Source organism: Camelus dromedarius, chromosome 11 (assembly GCF_036321535.1).
Source record: "Camelus dromedarius isolate mCamDro1 chromosome 11, mCamDro1.pat, whole genome shotgun sequence".
Taxonomy (NCBI): domain Eukaryota; kingdom Metazoa; phylum Chordata; class Mammalia; order Artiodactyla; family Camelidae; genus Camelus; species Camelus dromedarius.
The window spans coordinates 21,854,024-21,879,875 of record NC_087446.1 but is presented as its reverse complement, the minus strand read 5'-3'; the positions used below and the strand labels follow the sequence as shown (position 1 = coordinate 21,879,875).

The following is a 25,852-nucleotide window of genomic DNA, read 5'->3' as shown; positions in this document are numbered from 1 at the left end:
ACGAGGAAAAAAGTTTTCTGACCCTGATCTAGACCAGCACCATTCAATAGAACCACTGTGATGATGAGAGAGTTGTAGGTTTGTGCCATCCAGCAGGACAGCCACGGACCACCTATGGCCAGTGAGCACGTGAAATTTGTCCTGTGTGCGTGAGGGACTGAATTTTTTATTTAGTTTTAACTAATTAAAATAATCCCACATGGCTAGCAGCTAGTGTGTTAGAAAGCAGCAGACCTAGAGATCAAAAAGAATAAATCTCATGTAAATACAGCAGTTATCTGGAGATCAAGAATATCTATGGAAAAAAATTAAAATATGAGCTAATTTAGCGGTTAGTTAGTCTTTCTGGTAAAAAAAAAAAAAAGAATACAAAAATAAGCTAAATTATCTACCACCAGTTCATTAAAATAACTAATGTTATGACAATACTTTGAAAAGGCCCAAAGGTAAAAATTAATTCATTTAATTTGATAGTTACACAGAGACTCATTTAAAATAAGTAGTGGTCCTTCATTCTATGAACTGTGGATGAGAAAAGAACTCTTTTGGATAAGGTAGATAATGTTAATGCTCTATTAAATAAATGAAGAGTTTTGCTTTTATGAGCATTTTAAAGCTTCTCTTTGCCTTATTGAAGGACACATCACTTATTTACAAAGAAATTCTTGAAATACATAGAATCCTATTAAAGCAGAATGTTCTACAGCACAGTAGGAGAATATCAGATTAGCAAAAGCAGTGATATAATCTGATGATATCCCCAAATAGTTAGCATTAAAGTAGGTATTAAAGTGGTTTGAGAAGTGAAGATCCAAACTGCAACGTGAAGTTTATTAACACCCACATTCACATAAGATTTCAAGTCTTTAAGTTGAAGATGCTCTTAGTAGGAAATTTGAATTATGTGCTATTTAGGATTGAAATTGCTTGCTGCTGTTATTTATAACACTTGAAATAAGTTTAAAAAATTAAAAATTGAAGCAATCTCCTTTTCTTGCTTATGCTGTTTCTGACATGTCTATGTATGAAATAGTATCTCCCTGAGTAAAACTACTTTGGCTGCCCTCTTTTGTTTCAAATGATTTTATCATTAGGGAAAAATCTGAAATCACAGTGGACAAATAATCCCTTAATGCTTTTTCTGGCTAGCAAGTAATTTGTCAAAACAATCCAATTTCCAAATAGCAAGCACACTCAATAAGACACTGAGCCAATACATCTGTTCCTCTCTGTATTCAGAGTATGGACAAATGCCTTTCATTTTGGGTTGAATTCTCTAACTTGACAATTCAGCTCTAGCAACTAAATATCCTTTATAATTTCTCTTCGATAAAACTAGAATTTTATAGAAGTCAGGTTTTATTGAGATATAACTCACATGCAGTAATATTCACCTTTTTAAAGTGTATAGTTTAATAAATTTTGCCAAACATTGTGTGTTCACCACTCAAATTAACATGTGGGACATTTTCATCACCCTAGAAAGTTCCCTATGCCCCTTTGTAGACAATCTCTCCCTTTACCTGTAGCCCACTGGTAACCAGTGATCAATCTGTTTCTACCATTTTGACTTTTCTAGAATGTCATATAAACACAGCATGTAGTCTATTGTGTCTAGCTTATTTCACTTAGCCATTTACTATAATGCTTTGGAAATTCATCCATGTTGTTGCTGATGTCAGTAGTTCATTGCTAGGTGCTGCTGAGAAGTATGCTGTTGTATGAATATACCACAGTATCTTTATCTGTTTTTCTATTGATGGACTTTTGGCTGCTAAGAATAAAGCAACTATTAACATTTGCTGTACAAACCTATGTTTTCATTTCTCTTAGGTAAATATCTATGAGTAGAACTGTTGGGTCATATAGTAAGTAGGTTTAACTTTATAAAAATCTGTCAAGTCATTTTCCAAAATAGCTATCATTTGCATTTCCATCAGCCTTCTTTAGAGCTCCAGTTGGTCTACGTTGTCTCCAACAGCCAGTATCATCAATCCTTCTAATTTTAGCCATTCTAAAGGATGTGTATTGGTTCTCTCCTTTTAATTCATATTTTCCTGATGATTAATGATATTGAATATTTTTGTATTTGTTCATTGTATTTGTTCATTGCTGTTTGTATCTCTTCTTTGGTGAAAAGTGTGTGTAAATTTCTTGCCTCTCTTTTTACTGAGTCTGACTATTTATACTCTACAAGCTTTTTATCAGGTATGTGCTCTGCAAATATTTCTTACCAATCTGTGTTCTGCTTTTCATTTTCTTAACAGTGTCTTTTGAAGAGCAGACATTTTAAATTTGATGAAGACCAATTTGTCAAATTTTTTGCTTAAGGTGTATGTTTTTTATGTCCTAAGGAACATTTCCTTAACCAAAGGTCATAAATATTTTCTCCTACATTTTATTTTGATTTTTCTTTTTAATTTTCACTCACATATTTAGGCCTAAAATCCATTTCAAGTAACTTTTTGTATGTGATATGTGGTAAAGGTTGAAATTCTTTTTTTTTTTCTTTCATTTTGATACCTAATTGTTTAATTGTTAGCACCACTAGTTAAAAAGAGTATTTTTCCCCATTAAATAGCTTTGACACCTTTGTCAAAAATCAACTGACTAAATATGTATGGGTCTGTTTCCGAACTCATTAGTTTGTTCCATTCATCTGTGTAGCTATCTGTAAATAGATACCATATTGTCTTGATCTATAGTTTTATAGTAAGTCTTCATTTTATTTTTTAAATTTTTGGGGGTTTTGTCTGTTTGTTTTGGAGGAGGGATAATTAGGTTTATTTGTTTGTTTGTTTATTTTTATGGAGGTGCTGGATTGAACCCAGGACCCCCTGCATGCTAAGCATGCACTCTAACACTGAGCTGTATCTTCTCCCCTATAGTAAGTCTTTAAAGTGAATACTGATATCCTCCAAAAATCTAAGTACTCCTGAAACAGTTGTCTATTATATAGTGTAGGTAGAAGTTTGCACTGATGTGAGAAGATATCATTCCTCCAAAGACGGAGGAATGGCTATTCTTACTAGTTATCTTAGGCGGTCTGCTTTCCTGTGTTCCACAGACAGGGGGTTTACTGAACCCAGGGGGATTCACAGATAGAATTCAGGGCATCCATAATCTTGGATCCTGGAGAAAACTTACTTCTTTCTCATCTTTGATTGAAATTCAGTGTTTCCTTTAGTTATAAATGCGGACAACAAACCTCAGTAGTACTGACAGTACCTGAAAAAATCTTGCCAATAGAAGGCACAGATCTTTTCCTGTCACATTACAGTTGTGGCTGATATCTTCAAATACTGCTTACACTGATTGTTACCTCAAAATTATAGTAGTTTTTAGAACTGCTACTTGACCTTGTTATTTAATGTGTAATAAAGAAACACACATATTATCAAATTACAATCTTAAAAAACTCTTTTGGTAACTACCTCAGTAGGATTGGTTTCCTTTGTCATATAATGTATTTTACTACATAGTAAAAAAATTGTTTGAGAAGGGGCCCAAAGGCATTTCAGACTGGCAAAGGGGTCCCTGGCACAGACACGGTTTAGCTCTACCTTCTGTGTTCCGATTCCACAGACCTACTGTGCAGGTTGTCCCTCTACCCTAGGAGGTCCATTCAAAATGTCTTTAATGCTTCAGTTTAGAATATTGCAAATATTACCAGCTTTGTGTTATTTCATCTTCTGTCACATATAAAATAATCACAATATATAATATATAATGTATTATATTATTTTATCTTATTCATAAATGTGAGATTGAACAATGCTCCACATCAGAAGATTGAAGGGTGTTTCTCATGATTCCTGCCTTTGAGGAAGGAGGCCTGACACACGACACACACTGCTCATGTGCTCCCATGAGGACACACAGAAGTGACCTAGATGATGTCCTTACCCCTCACTTGGGTGGTGCTGGAGGTGTGGGCAGAGTATCAGCCAATGCCTCCCACAGGAAATGACACGTACGAGGAAACCTAGAGAACGAGGAAGCGTTAAACAGAATGAGAAGAGACTTCAACACAGAAAAATGTGTGAGCGTGAAACCTGACTCTGCCTGCAGTCCCGGGGCAGAGGAACGGCCCAGAGAGGAAATGCACACTGCCGGCCTCTCAACACCCCCACCCCCATGTGTCCAGAAAGGCAATCTTTCTCGCAATGCAGAGGGCAAGCGGCCTCCCAGTCTGGATGAGAATACTCAGCTAGCATTTACCATTCTATGCTGGCAGGCGGAGTTTTTTCTCTCAGCCTCTCTTCCCCGCCTTCCACCCCCAGAAGCTGCTAGGAGTGCAGAGCCCTTGGCTGACAGAGCCCTTCCGGAAGGGCCGGTCTCCATGTCCTGCGCCATCTTCAGTGCATCCTCCACCCAAGAGCTCTCCAGTGCGCCTCCATGGCTTTTACAAGCTCCTCCAGTCCCAGACTAGTGAGGGGCGCAGGGTCGTGTGCTTAGATGCCATGGTGCAAACGGTCGGGACACATGGGGACAGACTCACAGTCCCAACTTCCCCGTCAGCCCAGTCTAGAGGGGTGGGGGGTCTCCTCCCACCTGGACTACATGAGTCATTTATTACATCCTAAACAGAGATTATTAGCAAGAGACATTCCTATTTAAACTGTCCTTGAGCATTTCCTCCAGCCAGGCAGCAGCAGGGGCTGCTCAGCTAATTAGGGACTGACTGACTTCTCAGCACCGTTAGCAGCTGTGCCCAAGCCTTGCCCACCTGCGTCTGCCACAGCACTGGGACCACTCCTTTGTGATGGGCTCTGTTTTCACTTTGTGTATCAAGATCTCAATGGAGCAACTGCCAGCCGCATATCTAGCTAGGACAGGGGTGTACATGAAAAATCTTTACATTTTTGAGGGTTGCTGTTTAGTTCAGGGAATTGTTTCACCTTATTCAATTATCCTGATGGGAAACAGGCTGCCTGTCCTCGGGGAGGGGGGGGGGGCTCCTGCTTCCAGCTGCTGAGGTGACATAACACTTTATGAGGAAGAGGATGGTGCCCTTTTTTGCACCATCCTCTGTAGGTTTTGTGTTTGGTTTTGTTTTTTGAGGACATTTTAAATAATGATCATCAGCTTCATGACTTCACTTACGGGGCATTATTCTTTTCTCTCAGAGGACAGCCTAGTTTTCTTTTTCTTTTTTTTCTCCCCTGGAGGATCAGTGTATTCATTTCCTCCCTTTCCTCTCCAACATGTTCTGAATGCTTTCACTGCTAGGCACAGGATAAACAGTAAAAATGACAGATCTCCTGCCCCTCTAGGTCGAATAAAGGAACACAAACATTTTAAAATTAAGTGCAATAAAGTGGTATTGATGCTGTCATAGTCATCTGGGCAGAGTATAGTTGGGATGTAATAAAAGGATGGTGATTTAAGTGTGGGGCAGGCTCGTAAATACTGAAGGACAACAGAACGAAGTGTTGACAGGAAGAGAAAGGGATGTTAGCCTTCCTGGAAGAGGGATTGGTGAGAGCAAAGTCCAGATGGAGACAACACTTGAGATGTTGTGGGAGTCACAGAAAGTCTGGATAATTTGAAACTTGGGTTAGATGGAGTGCAGAGAAAGATTAAATGGATGAAGTAGGCAGAGAAAGCATCATAGAGGATTTGGACACCACGCTAAAGAGTTTTGATTTTCTTATAAGAAAACGGGAAAGCTATGGAAGAGCTATAAGCAGGGGTTAGAGACTGACGCCAAGGAAACCAAAAGAGCAGTTATGAGGCTCTGTACTTAGACAGTAGCAGTGGGACGGGAGAGGGGAGGCAGTGAAGAGAAGCTTTACACCTTGAGAGGAAATGATTCTCTTCAGCACGGCATTCAAGGCTTCCATCTCTAGGACCCTGTCAACCTGTCTGGTCTTATTTCCATACTCACCATTTACATTAATCTACTTTAAGCCCCTAAAGGAGTCATGCTGTCTCATGTTTCTGCAATAAGTGTTGCTAGTCCTTATTGAAAGGTTATTATACATACAAGGATCACTATTACATGATCTATTCCTTCTCACAACTGCATGTGGTCAGTTATTGTTTTTCCCTCATTTGACAGATGGAGAAACTGAAGCACAAATAAGTTAAGTAACCTAACTAAGGTCACACAGCTAGTGAGGGACACAAATGAGATTTGACCTCCATCAGCCTCTTTCTAGAATTCATTCTTTTAACCACTATTTATAGCACTATCACACTGCCCCTTCTCTTAAAAGAAAGACCTCTCTTTCTTCACTTAGCTTACCTAATACTCCACCACCACTTAATTCAGCTTCTGCTTCCATCAACATTTTGAAAAATCGCTCACCAAAAATATCAATAATAGACTCCAGTGGGAACTTTTTCATTTTCTTCTACTTGAGTTTTCAAATGCTTTCAACCACTGGACTACTCAATAAGCCCTGAAATATCCTCTTCCTTGATTCATATGATGATCTGCTGTTAGTCTTTCTACTTTATCTCTGGATGTGCTTTCTCAGCCCCTTCTGTTAATCATCCTTCTCTACAGAAACTTCATATTGGAGTTTCAAAGATTCAGTCGTAACCCACACACCCAGTCAATTAATCTTCAACAAAGGAGGCGAGAATACACAATGGATAAAAGTCAGTCTCTTTGGCAAGTGGTGTTGGGAAAGCTGGACAGCCGCATGTAAATCAGTGAAGTTAGAACACTCCCTCACACCAAACACAAAAATAAACTCAAAATGGCTAAAAGACTTAAACATAAAACAGGATACCATAAATCTCCTAGGAAAAAACATGGGCAAAACATTCCCTGACATAAATCACAGCAATGTTCTTCTAGGTCAGTCTACCAAGGCAATAGAAATAAAAGCAAAAATAAATAAATGAGACCTAGTTAAACTTATAAGCTTTGAACAGCAAAGGATACCATAAACAAAACAAAAAGACAACCTACAGAATGGGGGAAAACATTTGCAAATGATGTGACTGACAAGGGCTTAATTTCCAAAATATACAAACAGCTCATACAACTCAATAACAACAAAAACAAACAACCCAATTCAAAAATGAGCAGACCTAAAAAGACATTTCTCCAATAAAAACATACAGATGGCCAATAGGTACATGAAAAAATGCTCAATATTGCTAATTACCAGAGAAATGCAAACCAAAAATACAATGAGGTATTACCTTATACTGGTCAGAATGGCCACAAACGATAAATGCTGGAGAGAGTGTGGAGAAAAGAGAATCCTTTTACATCGTTTGTGGGAATGTAATTTGATATAGCCGCTACGTAAAACAGTATGGAGATTCCTTAAAAAAGTGAAAACAGACTTATATAATCCAGTAATCTCACTTCTGGGCATTCATTTGGAGAAAATGCTACTTTGAAAAGATACATGCACCCCAACGTTTATAGCAGCACTATTTACAATAGCCAGGACATAAAAGCAACCTGAATGTTCATCAACAGATGATTGGGTAAAGAAGATGTGGTGGATATAGATATAGATATAGATATAGATATAGATATAGATATAGATATAGATAATGGAATACTACTCAGTCATAAAAAAGAATGAAATAATGCCATTTGCAGCACTATGAATGGATCTAGATTATCATACTAAGTAAAATCAGAGGAAGACAACTGCCATACAATATCACTTATATGTGGAATCTAAAAAAATAAAATGGCATAAATGAACTTATTTACAAAATAGAAAGAGACTCAATATAGAAAACAAATTTACGGTTACCAGGGGGAAAAGGTGGGGAGGGGAGGGATAAATTCGGAGTCTGGGATTTGCAGATACTAACTACTATATTAAAAAAAAAAAACAGATAAACAACAAGGTCCTACTATTTAACATGGGGAACTACAGTCAGTATCTTGTAGTAACTTATAATGATAAAGAATATGAAAAAGAATTTATTATCTGTATAAATGAATCAATATTTTGTACACCAGAAGCTACCACAACTATACTTCAATTAAAAAAAAATTAGAATTTGAAGAACTTCGGACAAAAAAAAGAAAAAAACCCAACATAAAGAAGAAACAAAAACAGCAGAAAAGATTCAGTCCTAGTTTTCCCATTCTTTTCTCTCTATGCTTTTTGCACTGAGTGATCTCATCTATGTTCCAGCTTCAATTTCCATCTATATGTTGATAACATCTCAATTTGTATCCAGGCTTCCCCTTTGTTCTACAGACCCTTATAGACCAGTGCTTCTTTAACACTGCTTGAATTGCTCAACAGCACCTCCACTCAACATACCCAAGTGGAATTTTCAGTGCTCTCCCCAATATTGCTCTTCTGTGTACTTCAGCAAACACCTTTCACCTAGTCAAACAATCTAGAAACTTTTAGAGTACATCAACCAAAGAGCACTAAGAACAAAACTGTAGTCTGAATTAGATTTATTTTGCTTACCGTGGCCAGGAGCAATACACTCCAGAGGAATTATGGATCATCTCAGTAAGAGAGTTTTTAGGAGCTTCTTACAGGCTTTGGATTGTAGTGAATGGTTGTAGGGAGGATTTAAAAATGTGAGGTCCAGTTTTGATTGGGAGGTTGTCGGTTGTCAAAAAAGCTAGGGAAATTGAATAACTGGTCTTACTTTTTTTTAAAATTTTAATAGAAGGAAGGAGGATTAAAGTGGGCTGAAAGTGGTCACTGCTACAAAATAGCAATTACATGTTAGCCAGAAGAGAGCACGTTGAGAATAGCTTTGTCTGTCTTGTTCCAGACATGTCACTGAGTGGCCTTCTCTGAATATTGTCTGTAACTTATTTACTTTGAGTTTTAGCACCTCCCAGTTTTAGTTAAATTATTTTGGGAAAAGTGACTTGAACTCTCAGCTTTAATTTTTCAATATAAAACATAAAGCAAGTATCTATTATTATTTTAGGCAGAATATTCAAAATCACTTTACTTATGACTTTAGTTGTACACATATTTTCCTTCATTTTAACAAGGAAACTTTTTTTAGGTTTCTGTCTAAGGAAAAACCAAGTATTATTCTAGCCATATGCAAAAACAGATCCATGTGATTGATAGATAATGAGATCTACATTTTAGAGGCAGGACAACCAAGGAATCATCAATTGCTTGAGGTCTGCAGAGTTTTGAATCTACAAATATCTTGATTTTCTCGAGAGGAAATTAAAAAAAAGACACAGAAGACCCTCAAATAATCAAGAAGACAGTATCTGTAGTGGTTAAGCAGTCAGAAGCCAGAATGCCTGGATATGAACTTTGACTTTACCACTTCATAGTTCTTCCCTGCCTTCTCCTACTTGGAGCAAGTCTCCTACTTGACCTCTCTGTATTTCAATTTTCCCTTCAGTAAAGCAGCAGAAATAATATAGCCCCTTCCTCTTAGGACTGTTGTAAGGATTAAATAAGTTAATAAATATAAAGTGCTTAGAATAGCACCTCCAGCACAAAGTAGGCACTCAATAAATATTTAGTTGGTATTATTATTATAATCCATCATGTCATTTGGAGTTTAAAAAACGTTTTAAAATTTGAGGAGTTGCCAAGGACCCTGTGTATAAATGGTATGTATGTGTATAAGAAAAAGAGAAAGCTGGAGTCACCTCCAAAATTTTTTAAACAGATCTAGCCATTCAAGAAGACTTCTTCAGAGAGAGCTCTCAGATACCAGCACACTGGAGAGTAGTGAATCTAGAATTATGTTAACGTACTGGAAGCTTCAATGGAGACTGGAATGGTGAAAGAGCAATCTGGAGAGTAGACTTTCAAAACTGTCAAAGAAACTGATGATGTATCCCTGCTCGCCAGGAAGGGGCTTATGCAACACCTCTGGACTGCATATAAGAGGAACTTCTAGGGGGATTTCATGAAATCTATAACTGAAGTGGCTCCTTCTTCTCTTCCTGTCAAGCTGGCCATTTTGACATCTATTAACTAATACATGTAAGTGGGGTAAATTTTTTTTGATTATGACATCTGTTTAAATTGGCTTTCTCTGTTCATAATTTCAGTTAAACTATATGCTTTTAGCATTTACTAGATTGGAGGTGGTTTCTTTGGGGCAGAGAAAAACAGTTTGCAACAAAGATTAAATTGTAGTTTTGTTTTTCTTTTTTTTTTTAATAATCATTTGGGGCACACAGAAGAGTTCTTTGTATTTATTCTTATATTTGGTGACTGGTCATTTGTGCATTTTTGGAGGGTGTATTTAAATTTAATTTACTGGCACATTTATGCAGAAGACTTCAGTTATCTGAACTGATCGCTCTCTAGTCATGAGCAGACTGCTTGCCTAAGTTTCGTTGTATTTTATATACACATATCTCCGCAGGAGACCATTCAAGGTTTGCAGTTCACTGTCATGAAGCTGTCTATGGATCCTTTGTTTAACCACCAATGATTCCACAAGCTGGAAGCTTTTATGAGAAAAAATTAGATCCAAATATCCTATATATTTGTTTAAAAATGGCAAATTTGGCCCTGGCTTGAAAAAAAGCAGAGTTCCTAAATAGTTAATGTATACAATGTATTTAATAGACATCATTAACCCTTAAATAGCAATCCTACTTCTGGGAATATACCCACAGAGAGTAAATAATTGAAGAAAAGAATAATGCCATATGCTCAAAGGTGTTTGTAGCAGTCTTAGGTACAATACCAGGAAGTCAGAAACAACCTGAAGGTCTAACAATAAAATAATGGATAAACAGAGTGTATCTCATTAGGATGGACTCTTAAGTCATTAAAAATGATCACTGCAATGGAGAATCAAGGGAAAATGTTAATTACATGTTAAGTAAAAACAGCAGAATATAAGATGGTATATTGACTGTTAAGGCAAATATAAACAATGCACGCATTTGGATCAACTGAAAGTAACTACTTGGTTGTGGGAATATGAGTAATTTTAATATATTTTCTTCATTTTTTTTTAAACAAGAAGAGAGAAAATAAAGAGTATTAAATGGTATGACTACATTATTTGGGAGCCAAATGCCTTATTCATTTTTCAAAGATTTGTAAAAATGACAGCTTTTATGTTAAGGCAATTTGAGCTTTAGCCCAGGAACCTGATTCATTTGCCTTAATAGATTCACTGTATCTTGATTCTCTTAATAAATTCTGTGCAAATTCCAATGCCAATAGGTTTGCTATCTTTATTAATATGAAAAGATCCCATGGGTGAAAGATAACATAATCAGAGACTTAAAAAAGCACAACATATGATGTGGAGAGTCCACCAAAAGATATGAAGGCCTTTTGAAGAGCTGCTCCTAATTTCTGTATATATTTTTCAAAAGTTAAGAGTTTTATGGTAGATATATGGATAATATAGAATCTTTTCACACTGTGAAATTTAACTTTCAAATTAAATCTTTTACATTATAATCAAAAAACATGGTCATAGTCAGTTGTGAGAAATGGCTGCAAAAATCACCATAATTCAACCCCCCAAATTTATTAACAAGTCCCCTTGGAGTAATGCCTGTTAAAGAATGTCAGCTGAAGGCAGGAGGGATTTGTGAAATTCTTGTCTCCTTTGTATTTATTCTTTGGCAGTGACCGAAGAGGAAGAGAGGGAGCAGGAGCCAAGACGTGGTCCGTTTAGGGCAAGGTTGTGAGTTCCCTTGAGATCTGTATGCTCCCCAGCCTTGGAATACAGCAGACACTATGGGGCCTGGCAGGGTCTTCTGTGTTCTTGGGCATAAAACTACCTCAGAGGAGCCTTAAAGGGGCTGTCTTCTTCAACGGTAAGCACTCGGAGATCTCCTTAAAATACCCATTCTGACTGAGCAGGTTTGGGGTAGGGATTGAGATTCTGCCTTTTTAACAGGTTCCCAGGTGATGCTGATGCTGTTGGTCCGTGGAGAGCATTTCTGAGTAATAAGACTCTAAGCTCAGCTAACTGGAGGAAAAAAAGTGATTCAGGGAATTTCCTGTTTTAATCTTTGCTTCCCATATTATTTCTATGACTGGAAACTCATCTTTGGACAAGGAAGTATGCCACCGGTGTGGACTTAAATGTAAAAAGAAGTGTTAGTATATACTGGAATACTTTCTTATAATTTTTATTTATCACTCTGGTGTCCAGAAAGATCTGTATTGGTAACTAAGAAATACATTCTGTAAATCATACGTTGAAGTTTTAAGCATTGCTAAATGCCCACCAGCTTTTTTGGAATGTTACTGCCCTAATATTATGCTGTGTGGTCATCTGTTTGGGTGGCTGTTTTTGAAATTTTGCCTCGGAATTTTCAAATTTTATTTACAGACCTCTTCATAAAACCTCCTCTCTGATTTTTTTGTTGGCCCTTGTATATATGATATGTAAAATGTCAAAGTATTTGGTATTTAATAATTAGCAATTATCCTTGGGTTTATTTTTAGCAAGTATCTTAAGATTTATTTTAAAATTAAAATTAAAGTTAATATCATGGGCAGGAAGCTTCTTGATTTTCACTGATCTTCCTAAGTAAGTTACAATTAACCACTATTTATGGTGTTCAATTCCTTGAAAAGTGACCTTGGGCTGCAACTTTTTACTTTAAATTGCCAACTTCTGATTTTAACTTAGCATATACCTATAAGACAATAAAAGCTAAGTATGAATCTATTACCCAAAGTAGTAAACACAAGATACATTATTTGGAATGTCAATAGGATTCTTAATATTGAATTTTTTTCTCAAACCTATGAACAGTGAGCTGAAAGATCTCTTAGATTTGTTTCCAATGAGAACACATTGCTATGGAAAATAAATTTACATGGTTGTTTAGTTTTGAATACAGTACTTTACACTTTAAATCGTTGGCTCACCAAATTTGGGTACCACAGAGCTAGACAAAAGGGAAAAACAAAAAGGAAGTCTGTAAGTAGATACTGAGCATTGAAATCATTATGCTTTCAAGATAACAATTAAATCCTTACAGTGAATGAAGAATGGGTGAACTATTCTAAAGAATTACTGCTTGCTCCTTGGGTTTACACTACTGTTCTGATACTAAGGATTTATATTCCTAATGTATATTATTGAATTAGTTTGTTCTAAGGATTGAGGTTTATTGTGAAAACACCCAGTTCATAGATGTTTAATTCAAAATGATACATGCACCCCAATGTTCATAAAGCACTATTTATAATAGCCTAGACATGGAAACAACATAAATGTCCATCAACAGATGACTGGATAAATAAATTGTGGTATATTTACACAATGGAATATTAGTCAGCCATAAAAAATAATAAAATAATGCCATTTGCAGCAACATGGATGGACCTGGAGAATGTAATTCTAAGTGAAGTAAGCCAAGAAAGAGAAGGAAAAATACCATATGATGCCACTTACATGTAGAATCTAAAAAAAAAAAATTTACAAAACAGACTCACAGACATAGAAAATAAACTTATGTTAAACAGAGGGGGAAGGGGGAGAAAAGGGATAAATTGGGAGGTCGAGATTTGCAGATACTAACTACTATATATATAAAATAGATAAATAAGTTTATACTGTATAGCACAGGGAACTATATTCAGTATCTTGTAGTAACTTATGGTTAAAAAGAATATGAAAATGAATATATGTATGTTCCTATATGACTGACGTATTGTGCTATACACCAGAAATTGACACAACATTGTAAACTGACTATACTTTAATAAAAATAGTTTTTAAAAAGTTTCATTGGACTTTATATGTCTTACTTGATCAGAAGTACATATACCCTGCTCTTCAAAAAGTTAGAGAGATTTAGTCTTCTGCTTAGTCTAACTTTCCAAGATAGCATTTCTATTCTGGCCCCAACAAACAGCTATCCTATCCTTCTTATGCATTTGTATCTTAGAGAAAGGTTAGAATCTAAAAATCAGGACATAAATTAAATGTGTATTTGATGTGACTCCAGTAGGCTACTATGACCTTCAGAAGCTCTATAACATAGCTTTACTTATTTAACTAAACAAAATTCCAAGGGATATAAAGTTTTAATTTTCATAATAACAGAACACTAAGGAGATCTTGGTTGAATTTAGTATTGTTTCATTAATCTTAAAGGTAGGAGGTATGCTATTAATAGCAGTAATTTTAATGAAATCCTTTCTTCTCTAAGCATCTGCAACCAATTTATGAGAATGAAAACACATTACCAATAACCTCATTAACAAAAGTGGGTATTAAAACTGTGCTAGAGATCTGAAATATGAAGTATATTTTAAAAGAATTTCAAATCTGTTTATTTTCAAGATAAAGAACAGTACTTGCTATTCTTAAGAGAAAAGTAATCCAAGAAAATCATTTATCTTGCAAGAGCTTTCAGTTCTTATACTGTAAATGCTGACCCTCAAAACTACTAAATATCATTTTTCAATACAGTATAACCTGTTGTTAAGAGGTAGCTTCCTGAATATAGTATAAGCTGGTAATGTAAATGTGGACACTTGAAAGGCATTGTCTGCACACACAGAATGATGGTCAATATACTGAAAACTAAAAGTGAATCCTCCTTTGCCTTCAGTTTTATTTTTACTTCTGTCCTTTTGAGTTAAGGAGAAATAGAGCACTAACATTATTTTTTCTGTATGATTTAAAATCTGTCCCTTATGCCTTTATTCACAGAGGTTTACCTGCACAGTTATACTGTCTACTAAAATTGGAAATACTCTGAAGTCACCAGAGCACCAGAGATGTCTACTGTTATAATCAAATGGATCTGGAATTGTTTTATCTTTCCCAAGAAACACATTATTTGAGTATACTTTACTTGATGGAAAACCACCATGAGTTCTTTTTCTTAGAAGTGTCGGAACAGTATTAGAAGACTGGATTCTTTCCTGAGAGGGCAGCTAACTCAGAATACATGTGCATTTAGTTCAACATCATTAGCTGATGCACACCAAATCCTATGTTGACCAAGTGGAAAGCAACATGTTGAATTTCAGGTTGGAATTTGCATACATTCTCTGTTTTTCTAAAATTAGGCTTTTCCTCCCATGAGATTTAAATACATTCCCCTTTGTTCTGTGCTGAAATGTGTTAACTCTCTTATTCTACATTGTGCATTGGAAAATTCTAATAAAGGTAGTACACTTTTTTAAAAAAAGGTCTTCCATTGATAGAATATCTGCAAACTTAATGAGGCAATCCACTGAGGTAAACACATCAGTTAATAAATTTCCACACGTGTAGCTGTAACATCATTGGCCAAGTACAAATCATTTGGGGAGGTTTGGAGCCTTTGAGTTTCTTTGGTCACAGGTGAACCAGAGCACATACTTCACATAGCAGATTATTTCTTAAACAGTCCTCCTCCATGAAAACAAGCCGTTCTACTGACCACATTTAAAAACAACCTAAAGGAAACTGTAATTAAGAGGAAGAATGGGACAGAAGTGAACAGTCTAGGACACAGTTCATGGTAAAGGATTGTGTGTCTATGTAGACACTTTCTTCTCCTAAATGTCATTATCTAAATCTTACCTCTACCATACTCCTCTCGTATGTGTTTCAATGATTAGAGTATGAACTCCTGAAGATTAGGAACTATCAAAAGTTTCTAAATCCTTCTCTCCAACCTTTAGTGTCTAGCACCATCATAGTCACCTAGTTGTGTACTAACAAGATACTGGGGTGGCTGAATTATATTTAGCACCCACAACATACTTTTATTGAGATATAGGGAATTAATAAAGGATTAATTGCAGATTCAATTTAATAGTTATATAATTATTCATGTTTTATTTTTCTTCTTGAGGCAGCTTTGGCATATTGTGTTTCTTGGAGAAAATTCTCCATTGTATACAAATGTTTAAATTTCAAAAAATATTATAAAGTTGTACATAATATTCATATTACCATTAGAATTTTGGCAGGCTCCACAGTGATGCTGTCTTTTATATTCCTGATATTGGTTATTTGAATACTCTTATTTTTTTTTAAATGATTACTCTTGCCAGAGTTACGTCAATTTTATTAGTTATCTAAGAACCAACTTAAGAGGTGTTAATTATTCCTCTGCATATTTTTCTTCCACTAACCAGTTATCTTTTAATCTTCGGTCTTTTTCTTTTCTAATATGTGTTTAAAGCTATTGTTTCCTTATATCATGGTTTTAGCTCATCTCAAAAGTTTTGATGTGTAATTTGCAATGAAAATTACAATGTGTAACAAAAATTTTATAATTTTTTCATTATAATTCAATTCAATTATTTTCATTATTATTCAAAATATTTTCTGATTTCCACTGTGATTTCTTCTTTGACTCAAAAGTTATTTAGATGCATAATTCTTATATTTAAAGCCTATGGGACCCTATCAAAACTCCAGTGGCATTTTTCATAGAATGAGAACAAATAATTCTAAAATTTGTATTAAAACACAAAAGTCCTTGAATAACCAAAACAATTTTGAGAAAGAGCAAGATTGGAATATCATGCTCCCTGATGAAATGAACCCACACTAATGGGCAATTAATCTACGACAAAGGATGCAAGAATATACTATGGGGAAAAGACAGCCTCTTCAATAAATGGTGCTGGGCAAACTGCACAGCTACATGCAAAAGAATCAACCTGGACTACCCTCTCATACCGTGCATAAAAATAAATTCAAAATGGATTAAAATTTAAATGTAAAACCTGAAACCATAAAAATTCTGGAGGAAAACATAGGAAATTAAGCTCTCTGACATCGGTCTCAGTAATATTTTTTTGGATATGTCTCCTCAGGCAAAGGAAACAAAAGCAAAAATAAACACATGGGACTACATCAAACTAAAAGGCTTTGCACAGCATAGGAAACTATCAACAAAATGAAAAGATCACCTACTGAATGGGAGAAGATATTTGCAAACAATATATCCAATAAAAAGTTAATATCCAAAATTTAGGAAGAACTCATACAATTCAACATCAAACACACACACACAACCCCATAAACAACCCAATCAAAAATGGGCAGAGCATCTGAAGAGACATTTTTCCAAAGAGGACATTTTCATGGCCAAAAGATGCTCAACACCACCAGTCATCAGGGAAATGCAAATCAAGACCACAGTGAGGTATCATCTCACACTGTCAGAGTGGCTATCATCAAAAAGAACACAAATGACAAATATATGGTGAGGATGTGGAAAAAAGAGAGCCCTTGTGCATTGCTGGTAGGAACATAAATTGATGCAGCCACTATGGAAAACAGAGATCCCTTAAAAAATTAAAAATAGAACTACCATATGATCCAGTAATTCCACTCTTCAGTATATGAAGGAACTAAAAACACTAATTCAAAAATATATATGCACTCCTATGTTCACTGCAGCATTATTTACAAAAACCAAGATATGGAAGCAATCTATGTGCCTTTTGAGAGATAAATGAATAAGAAGATGTGATATGTATATACATATATATAATATATATATAATAGAATATTATTCAGCCATAAAAAAGAATGAAACCTTGCCATTTGTGACAATGTGGATGGACCTTGAGAGATTTGTGCTAAGTGAAATAAGTCAGATAGAGAAAGACAAACATCATATGATTTTACTTACATGCGGAATCTAAAAAGCAAGACCAATGAACAAACATAACTAAAGAGATACAAATTCATAGACACAGACAACAAACAGATGATTGTCAGAGGGGAGGAAAGAAACAGGTGAAGAGACTAAGAGTTACAAAATTCTGATTGCAAAATAAATGAGTTATGGGTATGAAATATACAGTGTGGGGACTACAGTCAATAACTATGTAATATCTTTGTATCATAACAGATCTAACTAGAGTTACTAGTGTTATCATGGTGATCATCTTGAAATGGATAGAAATATGAAATCACTGTGCTGCGAAACAGGAACTAACATAGTGTTGTAAGTGAATTATACTTCAAAAACAAACAAACTCATAGAAAAAGAGATCAGATTTGTGGTGTCCCTGAGGGGGGGGATTTAGGGAGAGGAAACTGGACGAAGGCAGTCAAAAGGTACAAACTTCTAGTTATAAGATAAATAAGAACTAAGGATATAATGTAAAACACTGATAAAAATAACTAACACTGCTGTATGTTACATATGAAAGTTTTTAAAAGAGTAAATCTTAAAAGTCTTTATCACAGGGAAAAATACATTTTTTCTATTTCTTTAATTTTGTATATATATGAGTTGATGGATGTTCATTAAACTTATTATCCCAATCATTCCATGATGTAAGTCAGATCATTATGCCATAAACTGTAAATGTGTACAGTGCTGTATGTCAATTACATTTCAATAAAACTAGAAGGAAAAAAATAAAGCATATGGGAATTTTCTATGTATTTATATATGTACTTTATATATATATATACACACACACAATGAAATACTGTTCAGCCATAAAAAAGAATGAAATTTTTCCACTTGAAACAGCATGGATAGATTTGGAAGATATTATGCTTAGTGGATAGGTCAGACAGAGAAAGAGAAAAACTGTATGTTATCACTTATATATGGAATCTAAAAAATAAAACAAATCAATGAATATAACAAAAAAGAAATGTATTCAGAGATTTAGAGAACAAGCTAGTGGATACCAGTGGGGAGAGGAAAAGAAAGAGGGATAGTGGTAGGGGATTAAGAATACAAACTACTATGTATAAAGCAAATAAGCTATAAGGATATACAGTATAGGAAATATAGCCAATATTTTATAATAATATAAATGGAGTGTCACCTTTAAAAATTGTGAATCACTACTTTGTACACTTGAAAGATAATATGTAAATCAACTATACCTCAATAAAAAAAATCAAACATATGTATAAAAATAAAGCAGTCAATTTAGCTCATAGCCATCCGGGGCTGGGGTCGGGGCGGGGGATGACTCATGCCTTATGACAAAGACTGGAATAACCGTGCATGTTAAAGAGGGCAATAACAATAAGTATACTATTAATACTACTACTAATTATTATGCACAGTAAACAGAAACACAGATTAAAGAACAATGTTCAGATGCAGCTAGTATGGAGGTTTTTTTGTATAAATCTCTACATTTATATCTACTGGTACAGAATAATCATTGTCAGAAATTATCCTAGAATAAATATTAATCTTAAAATAATAGATTATGTCAGCAAGTAAAATTACTGTGAACTTATCCACTGAACATAAAGTAATGTTCTTTATCCAATAATCAAACCTACTTTTAAACACAGACAATTCCTCAGATTTTGAATGGGGACACTAACAATTCATTCATAAGTTGTCTGGTTAGAACTTAGAATACATTTTGTATTTTTCCTGTAAAATCAATGTTATAAACATGGTTAAGTTCCCATTTCTCTCCCTCTAGGGCACTTAAAAACACAAATATTGCTTTTATATTACGCATTATGTGCCAGGAATTACGTCCTTTACATTGAGAATGACAACCATCTACATCAATATAAAAGAGCTATGAGGTCTAAGAACTGAGACCACCTGTGTTAACATGATTTATTTGTTACACGAAAACTTTGCCCAAAGAAGATAAGACTGTAAACCAATAAATAACTTCATTGTTTCAGGAAGTTCCAATATATTAATTTATCTCAGGCAAACAATCTGTTCACCTTGCCAAAGGGTTCTCTTATCAAGCAATAGTTTACTTATCAAGACTTGCTTCAAGACCCTCACTTCACTGTAGATACTAACCATAAAGCTTATGTCACAAACTTTTCCAACTCCCAGTCTGTTCTTCATCTTTAAAAAGTGAACTTAAACTAGAGCCCAGACTTTCAAATCCTATAAATATACTCCACTGACTTCCCCCTTCAGAGACTGTCAGAACTGTCAAGGGGAAGTCCTCTATTACTGCAGAGAATTCCAATAAACTTAGTTTTGCTTTATTAACAGGGTGCCTGGAGATATTTTGGGGGAATTCAACAACATATATTTATTCCTTTAATCTTCATAACAACCGTATGAGTTAACTCTGTTCTTAAGTTATTTTTACAGTGAGAAAACTGAGGCACACTGAACAGTTAAGTGACAGACAAGGACACAAAACAACTCATGTGAATCTAAACTATGGTACTAATACTACTGAGTTCTTCTTCCCCCAAGTCTGTTAATTTGAAGATACCTTACAGAATCCTGCGCCCTGACCCTCCCAGCGCTGTAGAGTAGTTACAGTACTGACTAGTGTAATTAGTAATTTTACTGACTTCCTCGCTGGACTGTGAACTCTGAGGCAGGGACATATCTCTTGTTTGTCTCCATAGTGCCAGTGCCTATCTAGCATAATCTCTGACACATGGTAGGCAGTCAATAAATGTTTATAAAATAAATATCAAATAAAACCCTACTTTACAAATGAGGTGCTGAGGTATTAAGTGTCTTGCTTTAACTCACCCAGAAAGTAACTGTCAGAAATGGTGCCCCTGCCAATGCACCACATTCTTCAGCTCAACTGTAAATGAGTTATCACAGAGCAGTTTTTATGAGATGAGAGTCTACAAACATTGCAATGGGGATTCATCTACCAAAATATTACATTTCTTTGCCTCTTGCTAAGATCTTATCATCTCAGTGTGATCATACAGGTCATTTCATGTTGATTAGATGCTGGGATCTCACATTTTTCTCTGATTAATAAAAACTGGAAAGCTGTTAATTGGTAAACGCAATTTCTGACAGTGTTTTAAAACATTCGGAAGTGACTATAAAATAGTCTCCTTGGTTAAAACAGTTGTAATGCACTTCCCTACATTAAACAGAGCTTTACACATATAAGGTTCTTTTCTTTCTTTATTATAATGGGAAAAGAATGTTATACAACTATTTGGGCTTCAGGAAAAAACGTGTAAAATTTTATATAGAAATTGAAATGATAAAAGGAAAGAAAGTAGGCTGGAAAGGTTTTCTGTTCCTTCTGAGATAGCTACTCATATAGCAAACAATATGAGGAAATAAAAGAGAGTAAAATAAGAGACACATCAAACAAATGAAAATGGGTGAACCCTGTTTTCATTCTGAATTGAACAAACTGATATAAAAGAAATTTCGAGCCAATCACGGAAATGTGAATGAGGACAAGTAACAGATTATTACGGAAAAAAATCCATAACTTAGAAATATATACTAAAGTATATGAAATATGTGAAATAACAAACTGCCTGAGACTTGCTTTAGAATTCTCTGGGGAAGATGGGTGTGGTGGCAAGGGTGTGTGTGTGCGCCTGCTTGTGTATGCACAGATGAAACAACACGGGTAAATGCTGATCATTAGTGAAGTTGGTGATGTGTACGTGGGGATTCATTATATTCTATGCTCCATTTCTGGACAAGTCTGAAAATTTCAGAATAAAAAGCTTTGTACTTGCTCTTCAAAGCAGCTGATCATTCACTTGTATACTGGCTGCAAACTCAGTATCACAACCTAAAGCAAAGAACTATTCTCATCTGTGGATAGACTCTGAAATTTAAGAAAGAGTTACTTTTTCTTCTGGAAGAATTTTACACAGTCTCTGAGCATCAAGGAAGCTTTTTCCCAGCTGTCCATCTCTTCCATGTGTATTAGAAACCTCAAGTTTTTTAATAATGAAAGGAACATTTACCACACTGGGCAGAGGCTGGCCTTGTCTTATTCACTCTTGCTTTTCTTAGACTGGCCTTTTAAAGAGCAAAAAGCAATTCCAGTAAGTGCCAACCCATCCTTCATTTTAGTAAGATAAATAGCCTCAAGAATCTTTAAAGTGAATATCTCACCTTTAAGGTGCATATTCCTTTAAGGACATGGAATATTTCCTCGCGTTAATTTAGACTAAAAGGCAGTATAAAATATGCTTTATATTAGGCCCTTTTCATGTCTATCCTGGCTCCTGGGCATTTATTTAAGCGTGAATTTTTCCCTCCTGATAACATGGTAAATCCTTCCAAAAGATGGAAGAAAATGTAAATGATCTTCAGACCCAACTGGTTCTACTATACATACACCTATACCTTTTATCTGTTTTTAAGTCAGTAAAACAGTTAGCAAATATCATGGGTCTCAGATATTGAACAGGAAGCAAGACGCAGATTACCATGGATGTACTAACTTAGGAATGTAGGTCAGTCCTTTTACAATATTTTCATGAGTTCTTATTTCATTAATGTATGCTTTGACAATGGAAAAATGGATTAAGGCATTCTGTTGTTAGCTGCTATTTTATCGTCTATTTAAAATACTTAGAAATGTTTTTCAAATACTTATGTAACATGGCATTAATGTTTAAAAAAGCAAAATTAGCAATAGGTTCCACAAACAGATACATCTATTACCTTGCTTCAACTGAAATCACTGCTGCTTCTTCAGCGCAATAATAGCATAACACCTGGGAGATTTCACAGGATCAAACAACTTCACAAGCGCAGACCATGCAATATCATCCTGCAAAGAGATAACTGATTTAAACAGACAACTATTTGTTGAGGGTAAAAACGAAAGATGTCAGACCATATACTGGAATACAAAAACCATGTAAAAACACAAATTATATAAAAAAAATTTTTTTCTGTTGAATAAAATTAACATTAGAATTTCACCTTTGGGAATTTAAGCTGAAGAAATAAAGATTTACATGGAGAGTGAACCAGAAGGCCACTCTTTGCTGCAACTGTGAAAAATGGAAAGTGGCTAGTAACAACTGGGTATTACTTAAGTAAATTATTGTATGATGAAATGTTATTCAGCTTCTGTAGTACATTTAATGAGCTGGAAAAATTCTATATAAAACAAATAAATTAGATGCAACACTGCACCTAATTAAAGTAGAAATAAATGCTCAAACATATACATGCAACATACATACATTAGAAGCGCTAGAAAACACAACTAATAGCTAATGCTGAAGGGTGAGATTATCATTACTTTTAGTTTTCTTTTTTCATATTCTTCATTCAAATTTTCTAACATAAATGTTACTTTTATAATAGTAAAATGCTATTTAAACTATTAAGAAAATTAAAAATTATATGATCTCTATCACTTCATTATCAATCTTTTAATCTTGGTGCACACCATTTTGCCTATTTTACTGATGTCACTGGCAATTGTTTTGAAAAGGGAAATGAGGAGTAAAATAGGCCTGATTCTGTCAACCACCAACTTGGGAACCAAAACTTTCCAGTGATTTTGAGTTAGTAGCTTAGGAAAGTACATCAGTATCTAAATATTTAAAAACTGCCTTTCTCCACAAAAACACCATTTATTAAAAATCCACTTGTTTCAAGTAGCCTGTTGAAAAGAAGCTCCCCATATGATAAAACAGAATTATTAAAATAAAGAGTTTATAGTGGAAACATAAAGCTGAATCCACAAATGCACTTTTTTTAAACAGTTCAAAAACTTTATTTTGACCACAGCTTAGAGTAGAATCTGAAAAACTCATTTTCCCCAAAGATAATCAAAAGTCCAATTTTTTTGGTCATTCAACATAGATGTAACAAATAAGACTGCAAAAAAAGAAGCAATTTTCATTGATCAGAAAGAAATTTCTATACTGCAGAGTGCATATGTCCCAAAATTCAAAAGTGAATTAAAAGGTAATTTTTACAAAATAAAATATATGAATGACAACTTTTATGTATGGCCTTATTAATTTTAGCTATACAATATGTCACAAATGATGGTTTGAGTTCAGTACCTACTACACAGTAATTACCATACAATTAAAAGAATGTAAACTTTATTATAGCAGCTTTGCTGAAAACATCTGTTGTACATATGTTTTTGTTTCAAGAGATGGAAAGAATGTTTAAACTTGGAAAATATAATGAGAAAAATTACCTTACTAGTTCTACGTGAAATTAAGTTATCCTAGTTATAAGTGGATCCATATTACTGGATCTAATAAAGATATTTGTGATGCATTTAAAATTAACATAATTTACCTGCTCTTTCAGGTAGCAAAGTCGATCCAGAAGAATCAATGTCTCTATACAAGGAGCAAGAACAACTTTCAACTAAAAGAAAGAATAAAATAGGATGGTGGTACTTCAAAACAAACAAAAATACTAGCATAACACTTATGTTTAAGAAAATGTACCTACAGAAACTTGAGTAAGGTCAAATCTCCAATACCCAATGTACATCTTCAGAAAATGAATACTTCAGAGATCAAAAGTTGTTCTTTAATAGTAATAGGAAACTAATGTCCTTTGAGTGACTTTGGGGTAGACTCCAAAAGCAATCATACATATGTGATAGAAAGCTTTTAAAGGGGTACTAAGAATGAAATTCATTAAAAGGAATGCTTGTGAATTAACTGAGACCAATATGTGTTCAAAGAACTCTAAAACTTATTTCCGTAAATTTATAATAACACTTTAAGAGAAATCTACCATGTGTTCTCTTTATTACATTATTGACACCTAATATAGTTCTGAAATAGGAAATGATCCAAAACGGTTTTTCTACATTGAGAGAAAAACAACATAGATTGGTTGGTCCTGTTATAAAATTTAATAGGATCCTATTCAAGTCTAGCAACATATTTAGTTTAATATGTTTAATTCTGAGATTTACCATATTAAAAGCCTCCAGCTCATTCATTCTAGGCTTATACTTCTCGTAGTAGTCCATTATAGTTTTTTCTGGCAGCTTTAAGATAAAACAACAATAATAAATAAACTTATTTAACAACAGTGAAAAAATCTTTCTTTATCAAACATACTCTAAAGTAAAATAAACATAATAATTTAAAACAATCTTAGGTGTCTGAAGAGCTCTAAGGATATTCAGGAAGGAGTCAATATAACTAAATTCTTTCATTTAAATTTTCTGCATCTATATAGATTACTCAGCATATCATAAATAAAATCACCAATAACATTCTATTAATTGTTTGATTTCAACAAGAGGTGATGAAATATTTACTTTTTCACTTGTTTCTTTGTTTGGGGTACATAGTAGGAGCTCAATAAACATCTTGAGTAAAATTAAAGTTTAAAACAATAAATCTAAAACTATATATCCTAGAGAATAATTCAAAGGCAACAGGAACACAATAAGGACACACAGTCATAGTTAATTTCCTCTAACATCCACTGAAATCCATCAACAAGCACCGCTTTTTTTTTTTTCTCTAAAACACAATACCCATAATACGCTGAACTCTTGTGGTTAGAAGGCCACTTTCTAGATCACTTACATGATTCTGTTCCCACCAGTTGAGATTTATTCTTACTGAGTTGATCGTATTTGCTCCTCAGGACATGCTACTTTAGAGAACTATATTCTGCTGGTTTTGTCAGTGATCTATATATAACCCTGGGCAATTTCTCCTGGCATCTTTCTGCATCCCTCGTTTCCTTCACTGTACTTCATAATACACATGGTTTGAGATTTAACATGCATTCTGATTTTGTCAAAGAAGGAGTTTGTGTTTCTGTTTTTCATTCTATTTGTTGCTTTAGTGTGACTTTGAAGAAAAAAAGGTGAGAAAGTCATCTTCACTTTCCTATTTGAAAAAATGGAAGTCCTTTTCTTCACTTTGAACCAAAGCTGGATACTGTAGACTACTCATTATAGGTACGTTTGATGAAAAGTTAAGGTAGTTTACTCAAATAGTAAAACTATATACAAAGCTGTGTACAAAACCAAAACAAAACAAATGGCCTTGTTCTTATACCAAAAGTTCAGTGGATAAAATTATATTAATATGTTTCTAAGTGAAAAACTCAGTATTTAAGGTATGATTTCATGCTTTAATCAACATTTTCAATCAAATGCTCAACTACCAGTCTCATAAGATTACATGAGAGATTCTATGGAAATTTTATGAAGACACGATCTTACTTAATTTCAACATCACTCTGTAACACATATATTCATGGTCTCATTTTATAGATGACATTATTGAGTGTCAAATGCAGTAAAAG

General features: G+C 34.5%; 1 protein-coding gene across 3 annotated transcripts in view; it reads right to left on the bottom strand.

Moving 5' to 3' along the window:
- METTL25 (methyltransferase like 25) overlaps positions 1 to 25,852 on the bottom strand; it is a 197,956-nt gene that overhangs the window by 118,164 nt on the left and 53,940 nt on the right. For 2 of the 3 annotated variants that reach the window (XM_031463060.2, XM_031463059.2), the window contains exons 10-12: positions 24,498 to 24,572; positions 23,864 to 23,935; positions 22,253 to 22,361 (exon numbers count right to left, since the gene is read on the bottom strand). In XM_031463060.2, coding sequence (XP_031318920.2) covers positions 22,269 to 22,361; positions 23,864 to 23,935; positions 24,498 to 24,572 — 240 coding nt within the window. In that variant the 3' untranslated portion in view covers positions 22,253 to 22,268. Of the gene's footprint in view, positions 1 to 3,720; positions 3,986 to 22,252; positions 22,362 to 23,863; positions 23,936 to 24,497; positions 24,573 to 25,852 lie in introns of those variants that run through there. The other variant, XM_031463058.2, reaches the window with a different exon arrangement.